The 25,065-nt window shown below is 41.6% G+C and overlaps 1 protein-coding gene across 2 annotated transcripts in view; it reads left to right on the forward strand.

Annotated features, from left to right (window-relative positions):
• LOC137600458 (protein TANC1-like) overlaps positions 1-25,065 on the forward strand; it is a 32,384-nt gene that overhangs the window by 3,999 nt on the left and 3,320 nt on the right. For both annotated transcript variants that reach the window (XM_068322105.1, XM_068322111.1), the window contains exons 3-25: positions 1-73; positions 660-941; positions 7,781-7,897; positions 8,061-8,351; positions 8,916-9,034; positions 11,081-11,312; positions 12,112-12,278; positions 14,184-14,492; positions 16,352-16,552; positions 17,690-17,793; positions 17,912-18,020; positions 18,239-18,361; positions 18,784-19,020; positions 19,312-19,521; positions 19,689-19,770; positions 20,964-21,097; positions 21,183-21,306; positions 22,476-22,651; positions 22,863-22,995; positions 23,351-23,380; positions 23,466-23,557; positions 23,679-23,825; positions 24,916-25,016. The exon at positions 1-73 is cut by the window's left edge and continues 228 nt beyond it. In XM_068322105.1, coding sequence (XP_068178206.1) covers positions 1-73; positions 660-941; positions 7,781-7,897; positions 8,061-8,351; positions 8,916-9,034; positions 11,081-11,312; positions 12,112-12,278; positions 14,184-14,492; positions 16,352-16,552; positions 17,690-17,793; positions 17,912-18,020; positions 18,239-18,361; positions 18,784-19,020; positions 19,312-19,521; positions 19,689-19,770; positions 20,964-21,097; positions 21,183-21,306; positions 22,476-22,651; positions 22,863-22,995; positions 23,351-23,380; positions 23,466-23,557; positions 23,679-23,825; positions 24,916-25,016 — 3,593 coding nt within the window. The remainder of the gene's footprint in view (positions 74-659; positions 942-7,780; positions 7,898-8,060; positions 8,352-8,915; positions 9,035-11,080; positions 11,313-12,111; positions 12,279-14,183; positions 14,493-16,351; positions 16,553-17,689; positions 17,794-17,911; positions 18,021-18,238; positions 18,362-18,783; positions 19,021-19,311; positions 19,522-19,688; positions 19,771-20,963; positions 21,098-21,182; positions 21,307-22,475; positions 22,652-22,862; positions 22,996-23,350; positions 23,381-23,465; positions 23,558-23,678; positions 23,826-24,915; positions 25,017-25,065) is intronic.

The following is a 25,065-nucleotide window of genomic DNA, read 5'->3' on the forward strand; positions in this document are numbered from 1 at the left end:
ATCGGGAGCAGCCCCGGGCCTCCGACTCAAAGTCCAACCTCTACTCTGGAAAGCAAGGACAGTGGAATCATAGGTGAGGGATGCATGCTGAAAATCTTGTCTATCCTCTTGGAATGAATTCAGATTAGTTGTCACACTATGTTAAGGATGTCCAGTACAAAAGCAAACAGAGGTTGAGCCATTCGCTACTACAATCAAACTAAAAAAAAAAAAGAGAGAGCGAAAGCGAAAAAAAGCATCAACAGCCTATTTTCCTATTTGACTGATGTCACTAAAATGCATCACCTTCCTCAACAGAGAAGGAAGTTACATGCCAAATAACTTAGACGTAAGACAAGGGTGTACCACTTCCCCATGACTCATTTCCCTACAAGGCCTGTGCCACTTCAGCCTTAAGGCTATATCTTCCTCCTGTCAAAACTGGAACACTGTTGTCTTTGTTGCTTATGGGTCTGATTCTGGGACACATTTTTTTCCCCCAAACAGAGTTTGTTTTTCTGCGTAATTACAACCATGCAAAGGGCACATGGAGTACAGTAAAAGTGGTACAATGATGGGTTTTGAGTGTGTGGCTGATTAGACAGATGTGTAATATTGTTGAATGACTATATGCGTTAGTTTCTTTTCTTTAACTCTCTTGTTATCTCGGTTTTGCTCAGCAACCAACACCAGTTCCTCTGAGAATGAGGAGCGCAACACCCCCAGTGAGGTTTTGACCAAGGATGTGAGCCTGGGGTGCAGTGCTGGTGCAATGGGCCATGCAACTGAGGATCACCATTCCGGTCCAACAAAGGACAATCTGTCTGTCCAGACAGATGAGGCCTTACCTAGGGCTGACATCTTGGAGCCTAGGACTCCACCTGCACCAAAAAGACCCCTCCCACAGCACCACATACACAGCACGTCCTCCCTTGTGATGCCCCGTCCGAATTCTGTGGCAGGTATGTTTAATTTCTTTGCATATGTTCATGTGTTATTTAGAAAGGACGTGAGCGTTTGGGTAATACACTTCACTCAGTACTGTGTTCATGCTTTGTGACACTGGGGTTAGCATCTTAGCTTTACTAGATCCGTAGAGAATAAAACTGTCTTCCAGCAGTCTAATGCTCACTTATTAACAAGTTTGTATTTCCAGGAAGTCATTGCCTCCAGATAAAAAAAAATCCGTCAAATGACCGCCAGTAAAATCATAATGTGTTCTGTGTCGTTTAATGCGTGGATTAAACAAACTGGGCCCAATAATTACTAAGCTATTGAGTGAGTTTGCAATGCTTTCATTTTTGGGGGGGCTCAACAAGGCTAATGAGCATATGAGTGAGACAGCTGGGCCTCATGTGATTAATTAATGGACTGATCAATATTGACTGAATGACAAACTGATTGTATTGATTGTTGCTTTGCCATTTAGAACTTCATACAACACAGAGGAGAGCAAAGGGTGCTGTGAAGCACAGCTGAAGTTAGTTGTAGAATATGTTGGTGCTCTACTTACCACTGAGGCTGGATGCACACAGCGAGCAGCACCAGTTAAATGTCCTGGGAGGCCCCCCAGTTGTCATAAAAATATCCCCCTCCCTCTCCAGTCACGATCTTTGCAAGTGCACTAGGCTCTTTTTCTTCCCTTAGATGTCAGTTCATTTCTGGTGGGAGCAAATGAAGAGATTCCCTAAGGAGTGGATTCACAGTAACGTCTGCCAGTTTCTTCTGTCAGCTGGTGCTTTCATTTAGACACTCTTGATGAAATTCAGAACAGAGATGAAGAGAACCACATAGTGCTGTAGCCACTAGGATTTTACTCCACCTTCATTAAAGATCAGAACGTAGACTAACTGATGACATGCCATGCATCGGCAGGCAGGAGACAAAATTAAACTTGTAGTATTTCCAGATGGAAAATTCACGTGCTATAGAAGCCATATTGTTGATTTGCAGTAAAGACAAAACAGACTGCAGTTTAGATGAAATGAAAGGAGGTTTATACAAAAAAGGAATTTAAAGGAATTTGCGAGAAATTTAAAGGATTTTTTAACATCCCGCTTCAAAGCGTTGATGTACCGTTATTGTCAGTGTTCGTGTGTTCGTCCGTTCGTTAGTCCATCAACTACCTTTGCAACTGTTCCAGATAGAAAAATGAAACAAAAAGCACATTACTGGGGTCGCAAAGGGGATGAAAATAAGATGCTGACCTTGACCTTGAGAAAACTAGGTCAAGGTCAAATTTCAACTTTTGTACACTGAGGAACCAGGTAATATAGAAAGACGAGGGAGAAGGCCATAGATCAGTGGTTCTTAACCTGGGTTTGATTGAACCCTAGGGGTTCAGTGAGTCAGTCTTAGGGGTTCGGCGGAGATGGGGGTCAAGACAAAACACCCGACACGATGTTTTGTCTTGACACAGTTATTAGTGTATGTTTGGCAAAAACACCCGACACATCGTGTCGGATGTTTTTGCCAAACATACACGAATCAGTGTGTAAGCTTGACACATCGTGTCAATTCGTGATGACACGCCCCCCTTAGCCATCACTGGCTGCAGGTGATCACGCTACATGATTAGCCTACCTGTGCTACATGGGATTTTGCGCACTCAGTAGTCGATTTATGCCTGTCATGAGGGTACGTCAGCTTTCTTAATATTTTAATTCATAGTAACTATGTTGAGCAACAAAAGAAAGTGGTCGGACGAATATGTGCAACGTGAATTTACATGTACTGTATAACGGAACGTGGTGGGAGTCAGCGTTCTGCATGATTTGCAATGTCAAGTTGAGCAACTCTAGTCTGGCACTGGCAAAAATAAAGGAAAACTTCCTTAAGCTGCATGGAAAACAACAGAAACATACTTTGCTGTGAAAATGACATCAGAGTAGCACTTGCCAAGGTGAAGCCACGCATATCTGAACTGGTCTCTCAATAATAACAGTAGAAGTCACACTGATTTGCAGGTAGGTCATTTCATGTGAGTTCATGCACTGTCTTGGTTTTGTTCTTTGAAAAAAGTGACATTAATGCACAATTCGTTAAATACACTTGTAAAACATATACAGTATTTTCCGCACTTAAAAGCCTTTAATTTTCTCAATTTCTTATAATCCAATGTGCCTTATAAATGAAAAGAAGTTTTAAAATAGACCATTCATTGAATATGAGTTCTCAGGTGTGTTTTATAATCCAGTGCACTTTATAATCCAGTATACTTTATGTTTGAAATTAAAAAAAAAAAAAAGGCCATTCATTGAAGGTGCGCCTTATAATCCAGTGCGTCTTATAGTGCGGAAGTAGTGTACTTATGTCTTAAATTTGAAAAAAAAAATTTATTTTTTTTTACTAAAGAAGGGTTTGGTGAGTGAGCAAATGTTGGTACCTCCAACAAGGTTAAGACCCACTGCCATAGATCAAAGCTAGTGCTTTGATCAATGACAGTAGTTCAGAGCACTAGGTTTGATCTTTGACCTATCCAAGTAGGTCAGGGTAAAATTTTGAATTCAGGGGTGTCGCGGGATGTTTCAGTCTGTGACTGCATTGGTTCTAGTTTTAATTTTATGTGAAACACTTTCATAGAAAATGTATGATGTATAATGCTACCAGAACCTTCAATGAAAACAGAATATGTTGATTACCACCTGATCATATTCCACACACACACACATACACACGCACACGCGTGCACGCACGCACGCACACACACACACACACACACGCACGCACGCACACACACACACACACACACAGACACAGAATTAGAAATGTTAAGGGTCAATTTTTGCATTTGCACAGTTTGAAGACGAAGTTGAATTCAAAGCCACTTTTGTGTTACGTTATGTTATTTTATGTTATGTTATGTTATATTTATGTTATGTTCTTTTTATTTGTGTACAATAAATAACTTATTGATTAAGAGACATTGGGAAGAATAGTAACACATTCTGGAAAATAAACGAAGTGTAGGGTTAGGTGAGACCATCAATACCACCACTTATTGGTCCATTATTTGAAGGGCTACAGCCACAAAATAGTTATCCTGGCTTAGCCTAAAGACTGCAAATGTGGAAGCAGCTATGCTGCTCCATCCAAAGGTAACTGCCTCAAATACAAAAGAAAACTCCAAATCTTAAAATAGGAAACACATAGTCTCCCATAAACATTATTGCTTTGACATTTTCTTTTGGTACAGAAATGCTATAAATTTTATATTGAGGATCTTCAGAAATCTTGCAAGGCACCTTTTGTTACCTTTAAACAGGATCAGGCTTGTCTCTTCCCCTTTGTACCCTGGCTTTGTTCATAGCTACGCTAACCGGATATTGGATTTAGCTTCATATTTAACAAAAAGATGAAAGAGTGGTATCAGTCTTCTCATCTGACTCTGTCATGAATAGGGGTGTTTTCCAAAATGTCAGACACTTTCTTAAAGGTTAAACTGGCTCCGCAGAAGCATTGAAAGTTGGGTTACTTATGACTGAAGTGTTCTGTGACGGACGCTATCGGTGATGCTGGGGGGGCTCCGGCCGGTACTGTGGAGATGACCTTTATGGTGATGAAGGATCAACGGGGGAGGGGTTATAATGAAGCGCACTGTCCTCAGCAGGGAGCATAAATGAAGGCAGTGACTGTGATATTGTTGGCAGTGAGTGGGGTACTTTTAGCGTGGACTGTCTAGGGTGGAGGGATCTCAGTGTCCCTTATGTAAAACGGGCTTTTTCAACTTCACCGTTTCCTCAATCCACACAGCCATTTGGCTTGGCTGCGTTTAGTCAGCAGTCTTTCTCATCCCACTCCACACCTCCTTCACACTTTTCTGCTGTCGACTGTTCTTCATCCTCTGACTGTGGATGTTCTTTCAATCCTCGATTGTTTGTTTTCAATTTTTGCTTTACATCTTGGGTCATTCCCTACATGCGCCCCATCCTAAAGTTTTGCCATTTACATGTTTAAGCAAATTGATGTCATCTGTGTTTTGATGTTTTGGCTGACAGGACCAAGGACACTTAAGGATGTTGCTGACCAGCATCTTCCACATTATTTGCTAGCACTATGTGATGGCTTGAGGTGTTTAACAGTTCAGCAACGTAATGGAGTTACTGTATATTATAGAACACAAAGTTTTGAACTCATCTGTTCAGTGGATGCTCCTCATGTCTACAACGTGTTTGACTGGTCTATCTATAGCTCTTCATAGATGAGTGCAACGTAACTTGGGCCTTTTTTTTTTTATTCCACTCTGAACGGATTGGGGTAATACCAGATTTTCAGATTTCACAGAGGATTTTTTTTTTAATATATTGCAGCAATGAATGAATTAACCAGTGTGCGAGTTGCAATTGAACCAAAAAACAAAACAAAACAGAAAATGTTAGACTTTTTTGGCAGAAATCCTAAATCTTTGAATATTGATGTTATTTACCACAATGCAGACATGTTGTTCCTTATGATGCAACCCAATAAGCATAGATATTGAAGCTCCGACGTTCGTCTTCATTTATTAGGTACTGTAAATATTGTTTCGATCGATCGGTAGTCCAGTCGGAGGTGAGGTGCAACTATTTGCTGCTTTGTGTCCTAAACAATTGTTAAACTAGTTTTTATTTTTATTTTTTTTAAACTGGTTTGACCCCTGAAGGGAAATTAAGAACGCACACTGTAGCTACTGATTCAAACGCATGCATACATATATATTTGTGAGTACAGGCCCCTGTATCACACACACACACACAGGGGGCCTGTAGGCATGCAGGGGAGGTAGAGTGGCAGGCAGCTCCTTCTTGGTGCGCCTCAAATGAGCAATTTGTAAAGGGAATGGCACCTTGCTCAAGGGTGCCTCGGCAGTGCTCCAGAGGTGAGCTGACAAAGATTTGTCACTGCCAGCTCACCTCCGGGTATTTTTTTGGGGGGCGGGAGTGGGAATCGAACCGCCGATCTTAAATCATAGGACGACCCGCTCTACCGCCCGCTTTACCACTGAGCCACTGCTGCCCGTCAGGCTGTCAGGCTGCTAATTTACTGGCAAATCTGACGCTGTTCTACTCCTAGAACTGACTTTAACGTCGGTGTCTCACCGCCGTGAATCTCACGTCGCTGCAGACAGAATACACAAGCCTGAATGCGCCCCTCCGCCGCCCGCCCAGAGCTATCAACTACATTTGTAAATCAATTGCAGCACACCAGACACCTTTGTCTAGCAGTGACTGCTCTTGAAATGTCAGAAAAGGCTGTAAGTTCAGCTTTGAGGGTCTTTCATTCACCTTCATGCCAGTTTCTCTGTGTGTTTCCACAGACTAATAAAATGGACCGTCACTAGATTCCAGATGACAGCACAATGGCATTTTTAAGACCAATTAAGTTTAAAGTGGGTTATTTCTGACGCCAAATAGTTAGAAAATACTGAGATCAGTCAGTCAGTCAACCTTTATTAATAGAATTGTTGAAAGTTCCTTATGTTTCTCTACGTAATCACCGGTGCTCCTTCAGTCTGCTCTACCGTCTGAGAGCAGCTCAGTCAGAGCCGGGACTTCGGTGACGCCCCTTGACTACCGTTGTTAGGGGGCGTGGGCCCGAGTGCCTTGTGAGGGGGCTCCTCTGGTGGTGGAGTGCGGCATGACTGGCGGCCAGAATGCCGGCTTTTTTTCAGCGATCATGTTTTTAACCAATATTAATATGAATATTAATCCATATATAAGAGGCACCGGATTATAAAGTGCACTACGGGTTTATGAGAAAATTTTAGGCTTTTAGGTGCGCCTTATAGTGCGGAAAATACGGTAATATCCATGTGGGCAGCATGGTGGCGCAGTCACGGCGGGTCTGGGTTCGAGTCCCACTCTGTCCCACTCTACGACGGATACAGCGGCGGTACCTGAAAATGAATGAATGAATGAATGAATATCCATGTCTGTTGTATTTCTCAGGTAAATCCTGGAAATAATTAAATAAAGCCAAATTCTGGCAGGACGAATACATGAATTACAATTAAACTTAGCTTGATATGTGCTTAAGTGGTCCAAGGACTGTTTTCATGCTGTTGAATTGCAAAATATAGAAATATGTTATGAATACCTTATACCATGTGTTGTTCAGGAGATTAAAAAACATTTAAATGCAGTATTCAGTAGTCATTTGGACTGAAATTAAAGTGTCCCTCTACTATACTGCTTTGACTTTGTGTTTTGTTGTATAATGATGTGCTATAATAACATAAATATATATGCTAAGAACCGTCTTATTGCAGAAAGCCTATACTGTATCTGTATTTTTCCAATAGCTTGGACTTGAAACAATGACAAATGGCTTGAATGCTACAAAAAACAAGCGTCTACCTGTAACCTGTAGTCTCTGCCATCAGAGTGGGTAGAGAGATAGGCAAATGTAGGAGTACACAGCACTTCTTTCCTTGTCTGTCTTTACAACATGTTTTTTTTAGTTTTATTTATCAAGCTGGATTTTATGTGTCTCATTTAGTCACCAGTTACTGACAGCTGTTATAACATTTTTTTCACATTACAGTCTGCTTATATTTCCAGTGATTATTTTACCAAAGTGGTGTCTTGATTTATGCGAGAATATTAAACATCTGCTCATTTCTGACCGCTGTTTGGTATCAAAAGTTGTGAGAGGAGTTGTCTTCTATCTCCTCTCTACTCGAGAGCATTTATCATTGAGAGCTTTACGCCTCATGTCTCCATGGATATAATAATTGATTCACGTTATCACTTGTGCAATGTATGTTTGTGCATTCCTCTCACATACTGCTCATTCTCCATTCTCCATCTGTGTGTCTTTACAGCAACCAGCTCTACTTGGCTGGAGGATTTGAGTTATCTGGAAAATCAAAGGGCTTCTGGACACAGGGGCTCCGTCCGAAAACACAACACAGCTGGACGCTTAAATGAGGTCTCAAAAGGTATTTTGGGGTTTAAACCTCAGATCAAATCCACATGTAAATGAATCTTAATGTAGAAATGTCTGCAGACCTGTGTGGCACACGTGTGTGAGTCTTCAGTGTTACTTCTTTGTTACATATATTCTCCAAATACCTTCGATCCTTCCTGTCTCGCTCCATCCAGGGAGACTGGTGCCATTCAAACAAGCGGACATCATGCTGAAACCACTACTATTTGAAGTCCCGGGTATCACCATAGAAACCCCCTTTGTTGGTCGTGATTGGCTCTTCACACGTCTGGAGGAGGTTCTGAGAAAAACAAGCAGCTGTGAGGGGCGTGGCGCTGTCATTGTGGGTAACGCAGGCTCGGGCAAAACTGCCATCATCTGGAGGCTGCTGACGCTGAGCTGTCACAGTATGCGCCCCCCACACGGAGGTCCCAGCATCCCTCACAGCCCCGTCTCTTCCCCTAAATGTAAGACCTGTTTATTCGCTGGAGTTTAATTTGTTTTTTGTCCCCATCTCAAAGGACTAGAACAAGAGCACACTTAAATGCTGAAAAGATTCAGTTCATATATACTTAAGTGGGCCCCTGTAAATTTGAGTTCGTGCATCACTATTGGAAGGAGTTCAGTAACTGGGTCAAGCACTCTTTCTTCATGTTCTCCCCTGAGGTTTCTCTACTGATTGCAGTTGTGTAAGAGGACTGAGACTGTTGGGGGTTGTTTTTTTTTCATATCAAAAGTGACACTAAAGCTTTTTTTTTTTTCCTTTGGATAAAGAAAAGATAATCACATTGTGCATATTACTCCATAAAACTACATTATGCACTATGTTTTGGTTTTCATTCTATACACTGTAATAAGCAATTAGTCTACCATCTAAAGTGGTTTTATTTACACACCTCAAATTAATTTCAGCAGTTAAATTGCAAATCTTCACAGACGTCACTCTTCCCTGTCCTCACGCTAGAGACTTCATCTGATGAGTGTAAATGACAGCTTTACCTTTGCATTTTGCCATTTTGTTTCACTTTCAGGTGGGGATAGGCAGGGAAAAGCAGCCTCCAAACAACCACCTGAATCCCAGAGTGCTGCTGCAGGAATAAGTGATGGTGCAGTACAGAGGAAGGGGGCTGTCAGATGCCTAGCTGCCAAGGTAGCTCAAAACACTCATCCACACGCACAAAGCAAGTTTGACATTTTGGCAAATCTGACTGTTTGCTTTTCTACGCTTGGTTAAAAAAAACAAAACCTATGGCTTTCAGGTCTAATTGATGAGCGTGAAGTCAATCTTCACATCCAGCTATTCCCTTAATTCCCCTACATTTCATACCTCTACTTGATTTTCCACAAAACCCCAAAGTCTGCCTTAACCCCCTTCTAAGCAGCACTGACCACTCTGAAGGACTAAAATAAAAAAACTTTATTTGGTCCTCACGAGGGTATGAGAGCACGGACATACACATAATCACACAATTCATGTCAGCGCAGTTGTTCTTGTTATTTCTCCTGCTGTTGATCAGGCTAATGACTCACCTACACTTATAACAGACCAAAGGAGGAAATCATGTTTACGTCATGAAATTGCCCCCAGATTTATCTTCTCATTACTGGTCGCTCCACTTACCCCAGATTCCTTCCCCTTCTCTTCTTTAACTATATTTGTGAGTATGGTAATGTAATATAGCATCATAATTGGTACTGTGGGGAACTGTGACTGTGACAAGCCATCTCTCACGATGTTGGGTCAGTCGAAAGCAATAAACATACAAAAGAATAAAAAAAAAAAAAATTAATAATGAAGCTGCACATTTGTGACACAACATTTTTAACATCAAAAATCTCCCCCTCTCTTCGGACACATGTAGAACATACTGCTGATTGCATCACACAGATGACATTGAAGCTTCTAAATTTACTAACTTGGCCTCAATAAGAGTTTCCATGGGAACTAGTCGACTGCTTGTGATGGCGAGGATATTCACTCAAAAGAAATGTCATTATAGTGTTATATATATATGGACCTCTCATGAGCTCTAAACCTAAGACAGCCGTCATGTTTATTTTTCTGTTTTCTATCAAACTTGCACTAATTGATAGATAATAGTAATGCTCTCATAAGACAGATATCATTTACCTCAATGCAATGATTTCATTGAGTCTGTAAGTTTGATCATTATTGTTATTATTATTACTATCAGACTGATGATTTAGCCAACTGCCCAATAAAGGAACATGATTTTTCTCTATTGAGAACCTCTATAATAATATCCTTAATAAAGGTCTTATTTGCTTTCATGTTCAAAAAGTATGATAAGTCTCAGGTGTATTTTACTGTGACCTTTATGGATTTTGGTTCTGTGATGTTAGGCTTTGATTCCCCTCTCCCCCCTTCTGTCTAAAAGCGAATGGAACACAAGCTGCACAAATAACATCTGAGATTTTATAGTAATACTTGTTTCCGTCTAAACTGACATGACTTCATTTTGGACTGAGAAAGAAGCCTCACTTCTATCCTCACTCCTTGGCTCATGTTTGTCTTGTTGAGATGTTTTCCATAGTATTTGATAGATGGATAGATACAGATACTGTAGGCATATAGTGCACTCTCACGCATCAACGCTCACAACTTCACTTCATCGCAGATTTTTGGTAGGCAGTCATGTGATACAGTACGCGAATTCTATTGGCTGATGGCATCTGGAAGTGCGCTATGTTCTGTGAGTCTTGGACTCATGTGAGACACAAAAGTACTTTAAACAGTCAATAAGAGTGTGGGAAAAGGTGATACAGATAGAAGGTGGTTTATTATCAGTATGGGGAGGATCATAAACGTTTAAATTACCGTAAATAATAAGATAAATAGATTGTCGCTCTATAGCAGAATTCGTTAATTGTGTGTGGTTCTGGGAACGTATCAACCACGAGGAACGAAGGCACACTGTATACTTTATTGATCACGAGGGAAATTCAGTCAGAATTGGTCATTTTTACTGTCAAGGCATGTCTTATTGTCAAAGCAGTCAGTGTTTTTGACAAGAAGACTACCCTTGGCTACACTGCCCTATTTCCATTAAAGGAAAAGACTTGCATTACACCCCTATTCAACCCAGTTAAGAAATGTTTTCATGTAACGTCGCTACCCAGATTACAAGAAATGGATGTTTTTCTGTGTTTTTCACTTGCTGCATTCTCCTATCAGGTGGTGGCCTACCATTTCTGTCAGGCAGACAACACCTACACCTGCCTGGTGCCAGAGTTTGTGCACAGTGTCGCTGCCCTTTTGGCCAGAGCACCGCAGCTCGGTCCATACAGGGAGTTGCTGGTCCAAGAGCCTCACCTGCAAAACACACTTAGTCTGCGATCCTGCGTTCAAGACCCCATCGCTGCCTTCCGAAAGGGCATCATTGAACCCCTAGCTGGCCTGCGCAAGGGTAATAGTCAGCACACACCTCCATGATAAGACAAATGTGATATTCAACTTTAAAGACCTTTTTAAATTTTAAAATACTATCAGTTTTAAGGTGCTTCCTTTATCCTGCTATTAGGAAGCCTGTTGCCATCTCCTGTGTGAAATGGCCTATTAATGGCTCTACAATGGCCCATAGATTATTCTCCCTAGTTTAGGTTAGCATTTTGTGGAGTGTGAAACAGAGGGCAGGTCATTTACATAGGGAAATGATGTGTTTTATTTTTACCCCGGTGACTCATCAGCATCTCAGTGGATTTCAAGGTCAAAAAATGCTCTAAAGTGGCCAGGAATGTTTGCAGACGTATTAGCCAGCTCATTTTCCCATGATTCAGTCAAACAGCTAAATTGATGACCTATATTGGCTGGACTGTCGTCACTTTGAGCAGAGGAGTGTTTCATCCACTCCATCACCTGTAAGCTGGTTTAAAAAATGGAGAGCTCTTGTACTCAAGTGTGAGTCCTCGCAGGCTTCCAGGGATGAACTGATTGCTTAGATGATGTGAAACGTGATGGATATGTTCTGTTTCAAGCTAATAAATAACAATGGCCTCTGGTGCCTTTCAGCAAAATATAATCAGTGTCAACAGCTGGTGCTTTACACAATGTATCCCTGTGCTTGTAAAAATAGATGCACCCTTCAGCCTTGAAAGGCTTTGAATTAAATTATGCTATTTGCAAGGCTAATGTAATATATATAGTCTTATATATCTCATCTGTCTAATTTGCTTGCACCCTTTTTGTTTTGCGTTATGTTTATTCAGAGTGCAGGCTACCTGAAGAAGATTACATCATACTGATTGACAGTCTTAATGAAGCAGAATTCCATAAACCAGACTACGGGGACACCATTGCTACTTTCATCACCAAAATAATCTCCAAATTCCCCCTCTGGCTTAAACTCGTGGTCACTGTCAGAACAGGACTGTTGGTGAGTGAAATGATGAGTGTTTCAGCATTTACAAAGGATCTGTTCATCCAAATTACAACTCTCTGTGGGGTAAATTCATTTTTTGAAATAACGTGTAAAAACATGCAGGTCAGGTTAATTGCAGATATTTCATTTTCTTTTGATTCTAGTTTTGTAAAGCTTGTGATAATGTGTGGTAATGTTTGTTTGGATTCGTTCTATGACATACTGGGGATCTATCTAGGATGTTCCCATCTAAGTACTGCAAAAACCTAATAATGGATTCATGGTGGCACCCATTCATTTGTGGGAGTTTCATTTTCATTCATTAATTAATTTTCCATCTCCATTTCATCCACTCATGGGTCGCAGGGAGCTGGAGCCTATCCCAGCCAACTTGGGGTGTGAGGTAGGGGACACTCTGGGTGCGACAACAGTGCACCATGGGGCCACATAGAGGCAGACAAACACACAGTTTGAAGCCGGCCAATTCGCCTGAAGCTCATGATTTTGGAGGTGGGAGGAAGCCTGAGAACCCGGATAGAACCTACGCACACACAGAGAGAACATGCAAACTCCGAGCAGAGCAGAACGCTATCCGGAACCACATTGTGGCAACAGTGCTACCCACTGCGCAATCCTGTCGCCGTGTGGGAGTTTCATACCACCCATATACCTGGGATAGACCTCAGACCCCCACTAATGACTGGATGGATGGATGGATGGATGGAAGGAAGGAACAAGGGAAGGGAGGAAGCAAGGAAGGAAAGAAGGAAGGAAAAAAGGAAGGAAGTATATCTACGGACAATGTCTGACATTGAGAAGTGCTTTCCACTAAACCAGGGCGTTGTTTCTGTAAAATAAAGTTCCTTTGGAATTTTTTTGAATGTGACTTTTAAAAATCTTATTCCATTAATCCGTGGCGTATTGGGATATAGACTGAAATCTCACACTGGGTGAATAGAAGATCTAAATGTCTAGGGTACACTAAAGGCAGATCTTTTTTTTTTTTTTGTGTTTCAGTTAATCCTGCTGTATTACCCATGTATTAGAACAGAAGCAGGTATTCTCTATGCAAGCTTCTTTTGTCTTAGCTCTCGGCATACACAGCGGACTTGTTGTGGCTTTTGGCTGTCTCTAGTTTGATGTATTTTTTCAATCGGGTTGGTAATCCCACCAAACAGCGGACACATCTGTCCAAGGCCAAAGCCAAGCCTGCAAATGCTGCAAGGATTATGCTTTGGATGGATTGTAAACTCAACTGGGAGTCTGTTGGGAGTCTGGAACTTGACATTATGCCAGACAGTTACATAATTTGATTAGTGGTTGGGAATAGACAAAACACATTTCAAGTCATTTTCTTCCTGACACATTTCAGGTCAGCATGAATTAAATATAAAAAAATAAAGAATACAGCTAATATAGAACAATTCTGTTACTGATTGGGTCATTAGTCACCCTTTCTCTTTTTGTTAGGTATTTCACAGAAACTGTTTGCTCTTGTATAACATCCTGAATATTTCACAAACTGTTGATTGACTGGAGCAGTTCATGACCACACGCCAGTTGTTTGTCTTTTAACCAAACTGTCTGCCTTCATAAATGAGGAAGACAGACAGTAGCATGGATTTTTCTTTGTCACTCATAGCTGGCCGGTGTTGAGGACGGAGAGAGGAGATGAAATGTGACTCTGAGAGATGCCTATGAGCAATGTTGGAGTTTGAGTCATTGTCACACTATTTACTGTACTGTAGCTTTCTGTGAGTCAGAGGGACCATCTTCTGAGAAATGGGTCTAGAATTGAATTTGTCCTTAACTAATGCATCGAGCCGATTCTTCTGTCAATATTGACGTGTTTATGCTCGGGTGTAGTATCTTTTCTTACCATTAATCATCCCTAATGCTTCTGTTTCCTTTCAACCACAGGAAATCACTACCCTCCTCCCCTTCTCTGGCATCTCTCTGGACATCCTGCCAGACAGCAGTGATCTGGGAGCTGACCTGAGTGATTACATCCATCACCGGGTCAGCAGCAGCACCCAGGTTGCTGCTAACGTCACCACGCCGACAGGCTCAGCCCCTGATCAGCTGCTCCTCAGCAAGTTCAGCAGCCATCTGTCGACTCGCAGCAATGGCTCCATCCTCTACCTCCAGCTGACCCTGGATCTCTTTCACAAAGGCCACCTGGCTCTGAAAGGTGGAAACTACCTGGTGGTGCCCGTCTCCCTGTCAGAGGTCAGACATGTAGAGAATTGATTTTTATCATGTAAGGGTCCCTTGTACCCCAGGAGTACCCTTTGAACCCTAAAAGTGAATCATTCTAATTCAAGTCAAGGAAAATGGATGAAATAAATTAAAGTAATGCATAGACCATTGTCATAGCTAAACTGATGTAGAACTGGTTAGGTTATAAGATTAAGAATAATGGATGAAGAGTTGAATTCTTATCTGAAGTAAAAGATAAATGGTCGCAATAGCTAAAATTAATGAAGACAATTTGGTATTCTTGGTCTAAAACAGTCAACATCCGCCTTCCTCCTAGTGAAGCCTGAGCTTATCTCAAAAAAACAATGGTCATGAACCACAAACATGGATTAATGTATGTTTCATCAAGCCATCTGATTAATTTACAAAGAAACTACAGTATTTAATCCTCTAAAACCAAAGGGACACGTCTTACCTTGAATGTATTTTTGGAACCTCCTCGTCTGGTCAAGTTCACAGTCTCACACATAACACTTGTCAGTCATCCCGGTGAGCTGTCTACCGTGAAATGGCATCTCGCCTGAGGGTAACAATCAATGTTCACAAAATCCCAGCACAAGATACACAAGCAACAACAGTTTTATGCTTTTCACAAAACAAGAGATTGCCCTCACAAGCTATGCAGATCAATAAAACATGAAATTGACAAGATCAAAGTGTTATGCCCCGCGAGGCAAAAGCAAGGCCAGGAGCCCGGATGCAGAGTACAAGAACGAAAATGTTTATTAAGCACAAAGTAACAGCAGAAAATCACTTTCTAGAGAAAGGCTAAACTAACAAAGTAACAACAGAAAATCACCTTAGAGGGAGTAGCTTGACTAACAAAGAAGCAACAGAAAATCACCTTCGAGGAAATAACCAATGAAGTAACAACAGAGAAACATCTTCTGAGAATTTAACTCAAGCTAAAAATGTATCAATGGAAAATCACCTTACTCAGGGAAATACTCGTCAAGATCAAAAACGAGAGAATCAGTGGAACGAATGCTCACAGCTGGAACGCGTGGCAGGAGACAAGGTCAGCAATGTGGCGAGATACAAAGTGCATGATTTGGAAATCTTCCGGTGCTGAACAAAAGGGGAAAGGTGGCTAAATAGGCCCCGGGTAATCAGCCGGAGGGAGAGGGAGAGCAGAGCAGAGAAACATAACCAGAGCAAAAAAAACAACAACAACCATGACACAACAACTTTATACAAAGCTCCAAAAATAGTCCACAGTGACTAAACAAAATGACAGATGCATTTTAATGTTACATAATTGTCAGTGTAAAATAGGGCAGCAGATGAGCAAGTGTTATTATGCACACAAAGGCCTAGAATTTGTGATGATTTCAATAATTGGATAATGGGTGTATTTAAATGTGAGAGCTTGTGCAGAAGTATGATGTCCGAAATACTTAGTTTTTTTAAAAATATTTGAATATTTCTTTGCAATTATATCTCCAGTTGTGATATTGATGATAAAAATATAATGTACATATTGTTAACCTTTTGAGGTTTTAACAACAGACTTCCATGGTACTACTTTTGCACTAATTCAGAAAGCAGAGCTACGACTGCTATATGATTCAAAAAGTTTCTAAGTTAACTTATTTTGTTCCCGCTCACAGAGGAGGGTCAGACTGTGCACTCTTAGGTTTTGACTGGCTGCGTACCACGCAAAGATTGTAAAAATATCAAAAATCACTGGAATCACCTGGAGCAGGTGGATTGGTGTGACATGTGGTATCCCCGATATTGTAGGAAAATCCCTTTACAGTGTGACATCTTATTTTACAGCTTCTAAATACTGAATGAATGATGTGTCCCTAATCATTACTACCTCATAGGTTTACCTGCTGATGTGTCGTGTGATCTTTCCCGATAAAGAAGACTTTGAACGAATACTTCCGGTGCTAAATGTGGCACTGGCATCTTTGCACCCGCTGACTGACGAACAAATGTTCAAGGCACTGAATGCAGGCAGTGTGAGGGGGGAGCTGGAGTGGAAGGACTTCCAGCAGAGACTAGACAGCCTGGCTGGATTCATGGTATGATTCTCGATATGACTGCATGGTTCACAATGTTTCCTTCCTTCCACAGGTTTGATGGTGTAAAAGAACGTTTGTACAAGAGCTTCGATTATTATTTTAAAATGGTGACAGTTGAATTACATCTTTTTTACATTGCTACGTAGTAAGCATTATGTGGAATTATACAAAGAGGAAGCATGTAAAAGAGGAGCTCTCAGAATTCATGTTGGGGTCCATATGTCATAGGCTTCAGAATCGTGATTATTCTCTCTTATACAGCCCCTGCCCTCTCAGTGTGACCTTCTGAGGCTCATCTCCAAGAGCCAACACTATATCTGACTCTTTCTTTAAGTATTAATGATCCACAGTATCAAATGCTGCAGTAAAATCCAATAAAACCTTCAGACTCCATGAATCGTTTATCAAGAGAATGTTTTTGTTAAAGCACTTTCTGTGCTATTGTGCAGGCAGGAACCCTAATTGAAAGCAATCAAGAAATGATTGATTTGAATGAAAACTACATTTTTTGATAGTCTTGCTTGTGAATGAAAGACTTGAGCTATTCATGTCTTTATTTTGAATAGATGCATCTAGGCTTCTTGTGTTCAGGAGTATCTTGTCGATGTTACATTTTAAGAATTCCCTCTATTCCATTTATTGTATTCTTTAATAAAAAGATGAAAAATACAGAGTGTTACTGCCGGTCTGTGTTGATCAATAGTAGAAATTGAAATTGGGGCATTTTTGATAATTACAGTGAAGGTTTGTTTCTTCATCATCTTTATTAACCACTTCTTCCACTTTTACGGGTTGCGGGGTTGCTGGATCCTATCCTAGCAGACTTGGGGCTAGAGGCAGGGTACACTCCATGTGCAACGCCAGTGCACCACGGAACCACATGAAAGACATTCAAACACGCACGTACACTCACATCTATGGTCAATGTGGGAACGGCCAATTCCCCTGAAGTGCATGTTTTTTGGAGGTGGGAGGACGCCAGAGAACCCATGCAGACACAGAGAGAACATACAAACAGGAATTGCCTCCGGCACATACTTAAGTGAAGTGTCAAGTGTCAAAAGTGTGAAACTCCACAGCGGTAACATTCCTCCTAAATTCCTCATAGTCTGTTGTACTTGTTCTTTCTGTGTGTAGGTGAATCGCAGGGATGGGACTCGTATGCTGTGTCATCCCTCCTTCAGGGAGTGGTTGGTTTGGAGAGCAGATGGAGAGAGCTCAGATTTTCTCTGTGACCCCAGGTGAGACTAAATTGTGATTACACAAAGAAAAAACTGTAAATTATAGTTCACAACAAAATAAATCACAAGTGTAGCTTAGGCCAATTTTGATTACTAAGCAGTATGCACATATCTACAGGAGTGGCCACGCTCTTCTGGCCTTCATGTTCTCCAGACAGGAAGGCAAGCTAAACCGGCAGCAGACTATGGAACTGGGGCACCACATCCTCAAGGCTCACATATTCAAGGTGAAAGGAGCTATGATGTATGTATGTGTGTGTTTGACTCATTATGTTGTTACATGAGGAGAACTGCTTGTACGCAAAGCATTCTGGATCTTAAATACCTGTGAATCCCCTCATCACGCAGATGAGCACACACGGTGCAGAGTATTTGCATGCATGGATCATACCCCATAATTATAGTCTCAGCATGCTTTTTCTCTTTCTGTCTTTCTCACATCCAGGGTCTGAGTAAGAAGACGGGCGTGTCCTCCAGCGTTCTTCAGGCCATGTGGGTGAACTGCAGCACAGACAGCCTGTCTGCTGCTCTGGCCTCCCTAAGAAACCTTTATACACCGAACATCAAGGTGACATACAAGTGCACTGCACTGACATCCAGATCTAATACAGTGCGCCCTTGCGCATTCGTGCATCAACGGTCGCGACTTCACCTCATCGTGGATTTTTGGTAGGCAGTCACGTGATACCGTACGTGCATTCTATTGGCTGACGGTATCCGGAAGTGCGCTATGTTCCGTGAGTCTTGGACTTATGTTAGACACAGAAGTGCTTTAAACAGTTGATGTGAGTGTGGGAAAAGGTAATACAGATAGAAGGTGGTTTAATATCAGTATGGGGAGGGTTCATAAACATTTAAATTACCGTAAATAATAAGATAAATAGTTTGTCGTTCTATCGCGGAATTTGTTAATCGCGTGTGGTTCCTGGAACGCATTACCACTGTATACCTGAGATTATACCTGCCATGTATGTTTTTTTCATTGTGCAGGTAAGTCGTCTGTTGATGCACGGTGGAGCCAGCGTGACTTGGTATACTGAGGTGGTAGGACATGCCCCCATTCTGGCAGTGCACGCCCACCTGGGGCATGTGGAGATGGTAGCCCTCTTGCTGGAAATGGGTGCACCAGTAGAAGGGACTACCGATAACGGCATGACGCCCCTTTGTTTGGCTGCTGCTGCAGGACACACTGATATTGTCAGCCTGCTCAGCAAGAAAGCAGCCAAGGTCAGTTTCCCATCAGCTCAAGTGGTAAGATTGACCAATTTGCGTATTGAGGGCATGACCAGTTTGACCAATTACCATGGATAAATCAGATTTCTAACTGTGACGGAAAAACACGTCACTCAGTGCCTTCATACCAGTGATATCCTGGACAGCCCTGGTTTTATATTCACCAGTTGAAAAATCTATTCTGGGAGGTGGATGACACAAACAGACCTGATCTAGGCCACAGCATTACAGGCACCAGCCATGGCCACAGTGTCATAAATCCTTCTGTATACCCCTCTGTGCCAGGTGGGACAAGCTGATAAGAATGGCCAGTGTGCACTGGTCCATGCCGCGCTGAAGGGCCATGCAGAAATCATCAACATCTTGCTCGGTATGGATTGGGGAGCAGATGTCCCCTCTGACCCCCAGCAGCAACACGGCAATGAGATTGAGACTGGGAAATCACAGGCGGCACAGCAGGCAGTTACAGCTGCAGCAAGTCTGGGACACATACAGGTACACATCCGTATAAGGTCTTAAAGCTATTGACTTTTTCAAAGTGTATCTGAAATGTTATTTTTATGTGGAGTTTGATTGTAGATTTGGTTCAATGGAGGGTTTCTTCTTTCTGCGCAGTATGCTAACACATACAGTATATTTGTAAAACTACCTTTTTCCTGCAGGTATTGAAAAGTTTGCTGGACTTGAAAGATGAACAGCTGGAAGTGCAGATGGATGGTCACGATTCTCTTTGGGGAGAAACGGGTACATTTCCTTTCTTAGTTGGATAAATTTAGCTTTCTCACATCTTTCTGTCCGTCAGTAAGGTTCTAGAGATGGGCCCAGGAGGATTAAAAGGTTAAATTTAAAGCATATGCAAGTTCTGGGCAATTAATAACTTCTGAAAACCTAACTTAGCTTTGAATTGAGCTGCAGGAGCTCAGGAGTATCAGATACCCGCTTCCTGGGTTCATGATTATGCTTTTAGGAGGTGCTGGTTGATATCAAACAGCTGATTCAATTCTAGTTTTTCTGTTTTTGGAGGAAATGGTGCATCACCTTTATCACGCACAATATATCATTTTGAGACACATTTGTTGCGTCTAAAAAGCAGCTGATATTCAATTGTGGTACTTTTACCTCTATCAGAAATATGATAGTACATCTTGTACAATTCTGTTAGGTCAATTTCCTGAAAGCATGTCAGATATATCTCTGTATCTCTGCCTACAGCACCATTAGAGTATAATTCAATTACGCAGTCCCCTACAGTACTGAGGCTGAATGCAAGGATGAAATAGTCTGAAATGTTCACCTTTGCATGAGCAGCACAAGGGCTTTGTTTCATTTTCATTTAGTATTTGATTGGATCACAGTCCATTTGGATGGATGAAGTCATCAGTAAAGGAGGTATATTAACATCTAGAGATTTTTTTATTTATTACAATCACTCAAGACAGCAGTGCATAGAGTGGCAAAGCTAATGAATATTTTCTTCAATAAGTGTCTTAATTTGTGCATTTCAAGCAGGCTTGTCTACCTGCTTAATCAGCTTGAAGGACTCGCATTAAAAAAAAGGATCAGTGCCCATTCCTGTTGGTGACATAGGTCGATTTTAGGGAATGAGTGGTGATGTAAATTCTGATCCCCTGATATTGTCAGATATCTAGATTTAGTTTGTATTAAATCAGAAACTAATAGCTAAATGATATGAGTTAAATTAAAGACAAGTCTAATATGAGTATTTTATTTGGAATTTTACATACTGATTATAATCCCCGAAGGGATATTAGTAGCACACTATCTATGATCTAGTGATCATTCACCTGCATATACAGTATATTAGTGTATACAGGCTCTGAACACATACACACACACACACACATGTGATCACCAGTCATGTTTTCCTCTCTGGTAATGATGTTATTTACTAATTTTTTTCTGCCCCATCATATCAGCGCTGAGCGCAGCATCGGGGAGAGGGAGGATGGAGGTCTGTGCCTTCCTCCTGGAACGGGGGGCCGGTCCGGAGATAGCCAATCGAAGGGGGATGGTCCCGCTGCTGAGCGCCACCAAACACGGACACACACAGGTGAGGAGCTATTTGCTGCTGCAGGAGTTTTTTAATTCAACCAGTTGTTTATTCACTTGGTGGAGTATTTCCCTCCCATCTGCAGGTCGTGGAGTTGCTGCTGAAGCAAGGGGCAGATATTAATGTCACCGACAGGCTGGGTCGCACTGCTCTGATGCTGGCTGCCTCTGAGGGCCATATGAGCACTGTAGAACTCCTGCTGTCAAAGGGTTAGTCTCATACCTGCTAAAGGCCCCCAAATAAAGAATTTGAATTCTAGGACATTACAAAATTGTAGTGACTACTAAATAGAATGCACCAAGAAGAGAATATTTGAAATCCAAATTTTTATTGGTTAAGTGTGTGCTTTATAAATGAAATTCAAAAGAAAAAAGGTCAAGCACATCAGCAAACCAGTTAGGCCTGGTGCATTTCTCAAAAATACAATACGAATACAGTTAAATAAAATAAATAAAATTCAGAAATAAAAAGTCTCAAATAGGCACATAAGCAAACTCTCAATCAAAATGAATACTAAAGCTGACTCAATACAGCAATTCAAAATGAATAGTATAACATGCCTCTAAATAAGGCAACTAAATAGCAAGATGCCAACAGGCTTTTCCTTTAAAAGGGTAAGCTAACGTTCAACTCCGTGTCCTTGACATGTTTTGTATTTAAATGATACGTTAGGCTGGAGCTGCTTCGGTGATATTCTCTTTTACAAAAGGTACAAATAATAATAATAATAATAATAATAATAATAATAATAATGATGGATCAGATTTATACAGCGCTTTTCTGGACACTCAAAGACGCTTTACATCGGATCCATTATTTATTCACTCCTCATTCATACTTGGTGATGGTAAACTACGTGTGTAGCCACAGCTGCCCTGGGGCAGACTGACGGAGGCGTCTACAGCGCAGAATCACTGCGTTTTTGTTGATAGTTCTTTGTTCTTTTTATAAATAAACTTTCCCCCCAAAGGTCTGAGTGGTCTTACCTCGCTCTCCTGTGTCGCGTCCGTCTCTGTTGTCAGTCACTCTGGTTTTGACTAGTGGCGCATGTAGGAAGTGACGTCACTGCAGCCTACGGGTCCCTCAGTGGGCCAAATTTAAAATGTTTGCGCATTGACTTGCCACTCGCGATTAATTGCGTTAATTTTTATAACGCGTTAATTTGCAGCGTAATTACTTAATCTAATTAACGCGTTAAAGTGACAGCCCTATTTGAAATGTTTGTGATGAAGGTGAAATCTAAAATGCGATTAATTAGATTAATTAAAAATCCTGTAATTAATTAGATTTTTTTAATCGCCTGACAGCACTAATTTCAACATGTTTTCTGAATGCATTTGAGCTTCAGAACGATGTTTTATGTCATTTGTGGTCGCAGGCGCCTCTTTGTCCTCGGCTGACCAGGAGGGGCTGACTGCGCTCAGCTGGGCCTGTTTGAAGAGCCATAAAGGCACCGTGCAGCTTTTGGTGGAGGCCGGCGTGAACCTCAACCAGCCAGACACACAGGGACGGACACCCCTCGACCTCGCTGCCATTAATGGAGATGCAGATACAGTGGGTCGAATGTTGTTTGGATGACATCTGTCTTTACTGTTACTTCCTTGAAAATAAGGATGATAGGAGTAAAGTTCTGATTGAAACGTTTCCAACACAAGTGGATATAAAGTCCTGTTAATAATATCCACAGAGGTAGTCATATCTGCCACCATTCTCAATATTTTAACTGACCTAGAAATGTGTTGTTTGCTATTCTATGTGCGACTAGGTACATTGTTTGGTGGAGCATGGGGCTGTGCTGGAGAGAGGCGATAACAACAGCACCAGAGGATCAGACCGGGCAACTGGCTGCCAGAATCCAGCCCTGGTTGCTTCACTGCTTAAGAAAGGATCCAAGACAGGTCTGAACACCACTCAAACCACTCTTTCTATAGAAAGTACCACCTTTTGGAATTTAATACTCACCACAAAATGTTCCAGATCCATTTAATAATATATAACACAATTATAAACATCTCCAGAACACCCTCAAATTATCATTACTGACTTCAAACAAGCAGTGAAGATGCATCTCACCTAGATTTTCACCTGCATATTCTGCATTTATTCATTTACAGCAGTGTTTTCTATATCTATACAGTATACTGTTATTATATTCAGCACCACTTGCGCACCACTTGCTATTTTACATCCACTTGTCTTCCCCTCTACTCCGCCCCCATCTTTCTCTCCTTCTCTCTCTGCTTCACACAAAAGGCTATCGGACAGCTCCACATGATCGATCAGGTATAGGTTTTATGTAAGATGCAAAGTAAACAAGACTCACTTGTGACATATAATATGAAGATAAATATCTGCCTCTCACCACCAGGTCACGCTACATGGGCTATGGCCTCCTCCAAACCCGACATTCTCCTCATACTGCTGCATAAGTTGATGGAGGAAGGCAACTTGCTTTATAAGGTAAGATTGTGATGAATGTTAGAGGGTGTAGTGAGGAGGTGTGACAAACCTTGTAGCCTGGTATATGAATAGATTACAACCATGAGGTATTTGGTGATTAAAAATGTGGTGTTTTTCTCAGAAGGGACGCATGAAGGAGGCCGGCCAGCGTTATCAGTACGCCCTAAGGAAGCTTCCTCGGGAGGGGCAAGGAGAGGAGCTGAAAGGCCTCAAAGACCTCCGGGTCTCCCTCTACCTAAATCTTTCCCGCTGCCGCAGAAAAACCAATGTAAGGCCGACGGCTGTATCAGACTGCTCATGCACTATTTAACAGCAGATTTATGAGATGGTGAGGGAATGTCATGAGGGCTGGCAAAGCAAGGTAGATGGCCCGTTTAGATATATAATTTATCTGTATTGATGTAAAAACATAATGTCAGCAGCAGTGTAGCACGCTGTAAAAAAAAAAAACGTCTCTGCTTTTCAGATCCAATTTTATGTCTCCCTGGTAAACAGAATGAACATGTAAGACCTGGAAGCAGGTGGTGACATCATGAATAACTGTGCTCTCAGTGCAGAGATAGATGAGTGTGGCCTGCAGCCAGCTTTGGAACCCACCCTGGTGATGACAGTGGTCCTAACGGACTGTGTAAAAATGCCATCCTTAGGGTCACTGTGGCTGTTGAATAATGGAGCAGATAATGTGATGTGATAAGGTCAGTCTCTGGCAGACCAAGCAAACTCTTTTTCTCAGCAAGGGATTATTTACAATGGATGTGCGCGTGGGCTGGCCAAGTCCACCTTTTCTATCAGAATGCAGGCAGTAAGGGCCAGCAGAGCGACTACATGATACCATCATTAAACATTCAGCAGCAATATTCACAATCTCACATTCAAGGCTGTCATTTTGACCTCACTCTGAAGGACAGAATCACAATGCGCTTGTGTCAATACCCATAGAAGAGACAGCGAGAGCAGTTAAAAAAAACAACAAAAAAAACACAGCAAAAACAAGCTGCCCCCCTATAACGCTTCTACCCGTCTCTCTCTCCTTCTGATCAATAAAAATGACTCCAGCGTGATTTCTCTTTCATTAAAGTGGTTTCGATTTTCATGTCCATTAAAAGGAGATGCAAACACAAACACCGTTTTATTGGAATAGGCTCAGAATATTTATGCAAAAGTTTTTCCAGTCATAGAATTTGTTATTGTGCTGCTTCGATGAAAACTCCTCTTCCTCTAAGACACACACACACACACACACACACACACACACACACACACACACACACACACACACACACACACACACACACACACACACACACACACACACACACACACGTGCTTTTAATGGACTCTTCTCTCTGCAAACACAGGATTTTGGAATAGCTGAGGAGTTTGCAACAAAAGCCCTGGAACTGAAACCCAGGTCTTATGAAGCATATTATGCCAGAGCTCGTGCCAAGAGGAGCAGCAGGTACTAACATATGAAGTATATGATTTCAAAGCAGAATGATTTTGCTCTT

This window comes from Antennarius striatus, chromosome 1 (genome assembly GCF_040054535.1).
Source record: "Antennarius striatus isolate MH-2024 chromosome 1, ASM4005453v1, whole genome shotgun sequence".
Lineage (NCBI taxonomy): Eukaryota > Metazoa > Chordata > Actinopteri > Lophiiformes > Antennariidae > Antennarius > Antennarius striatus.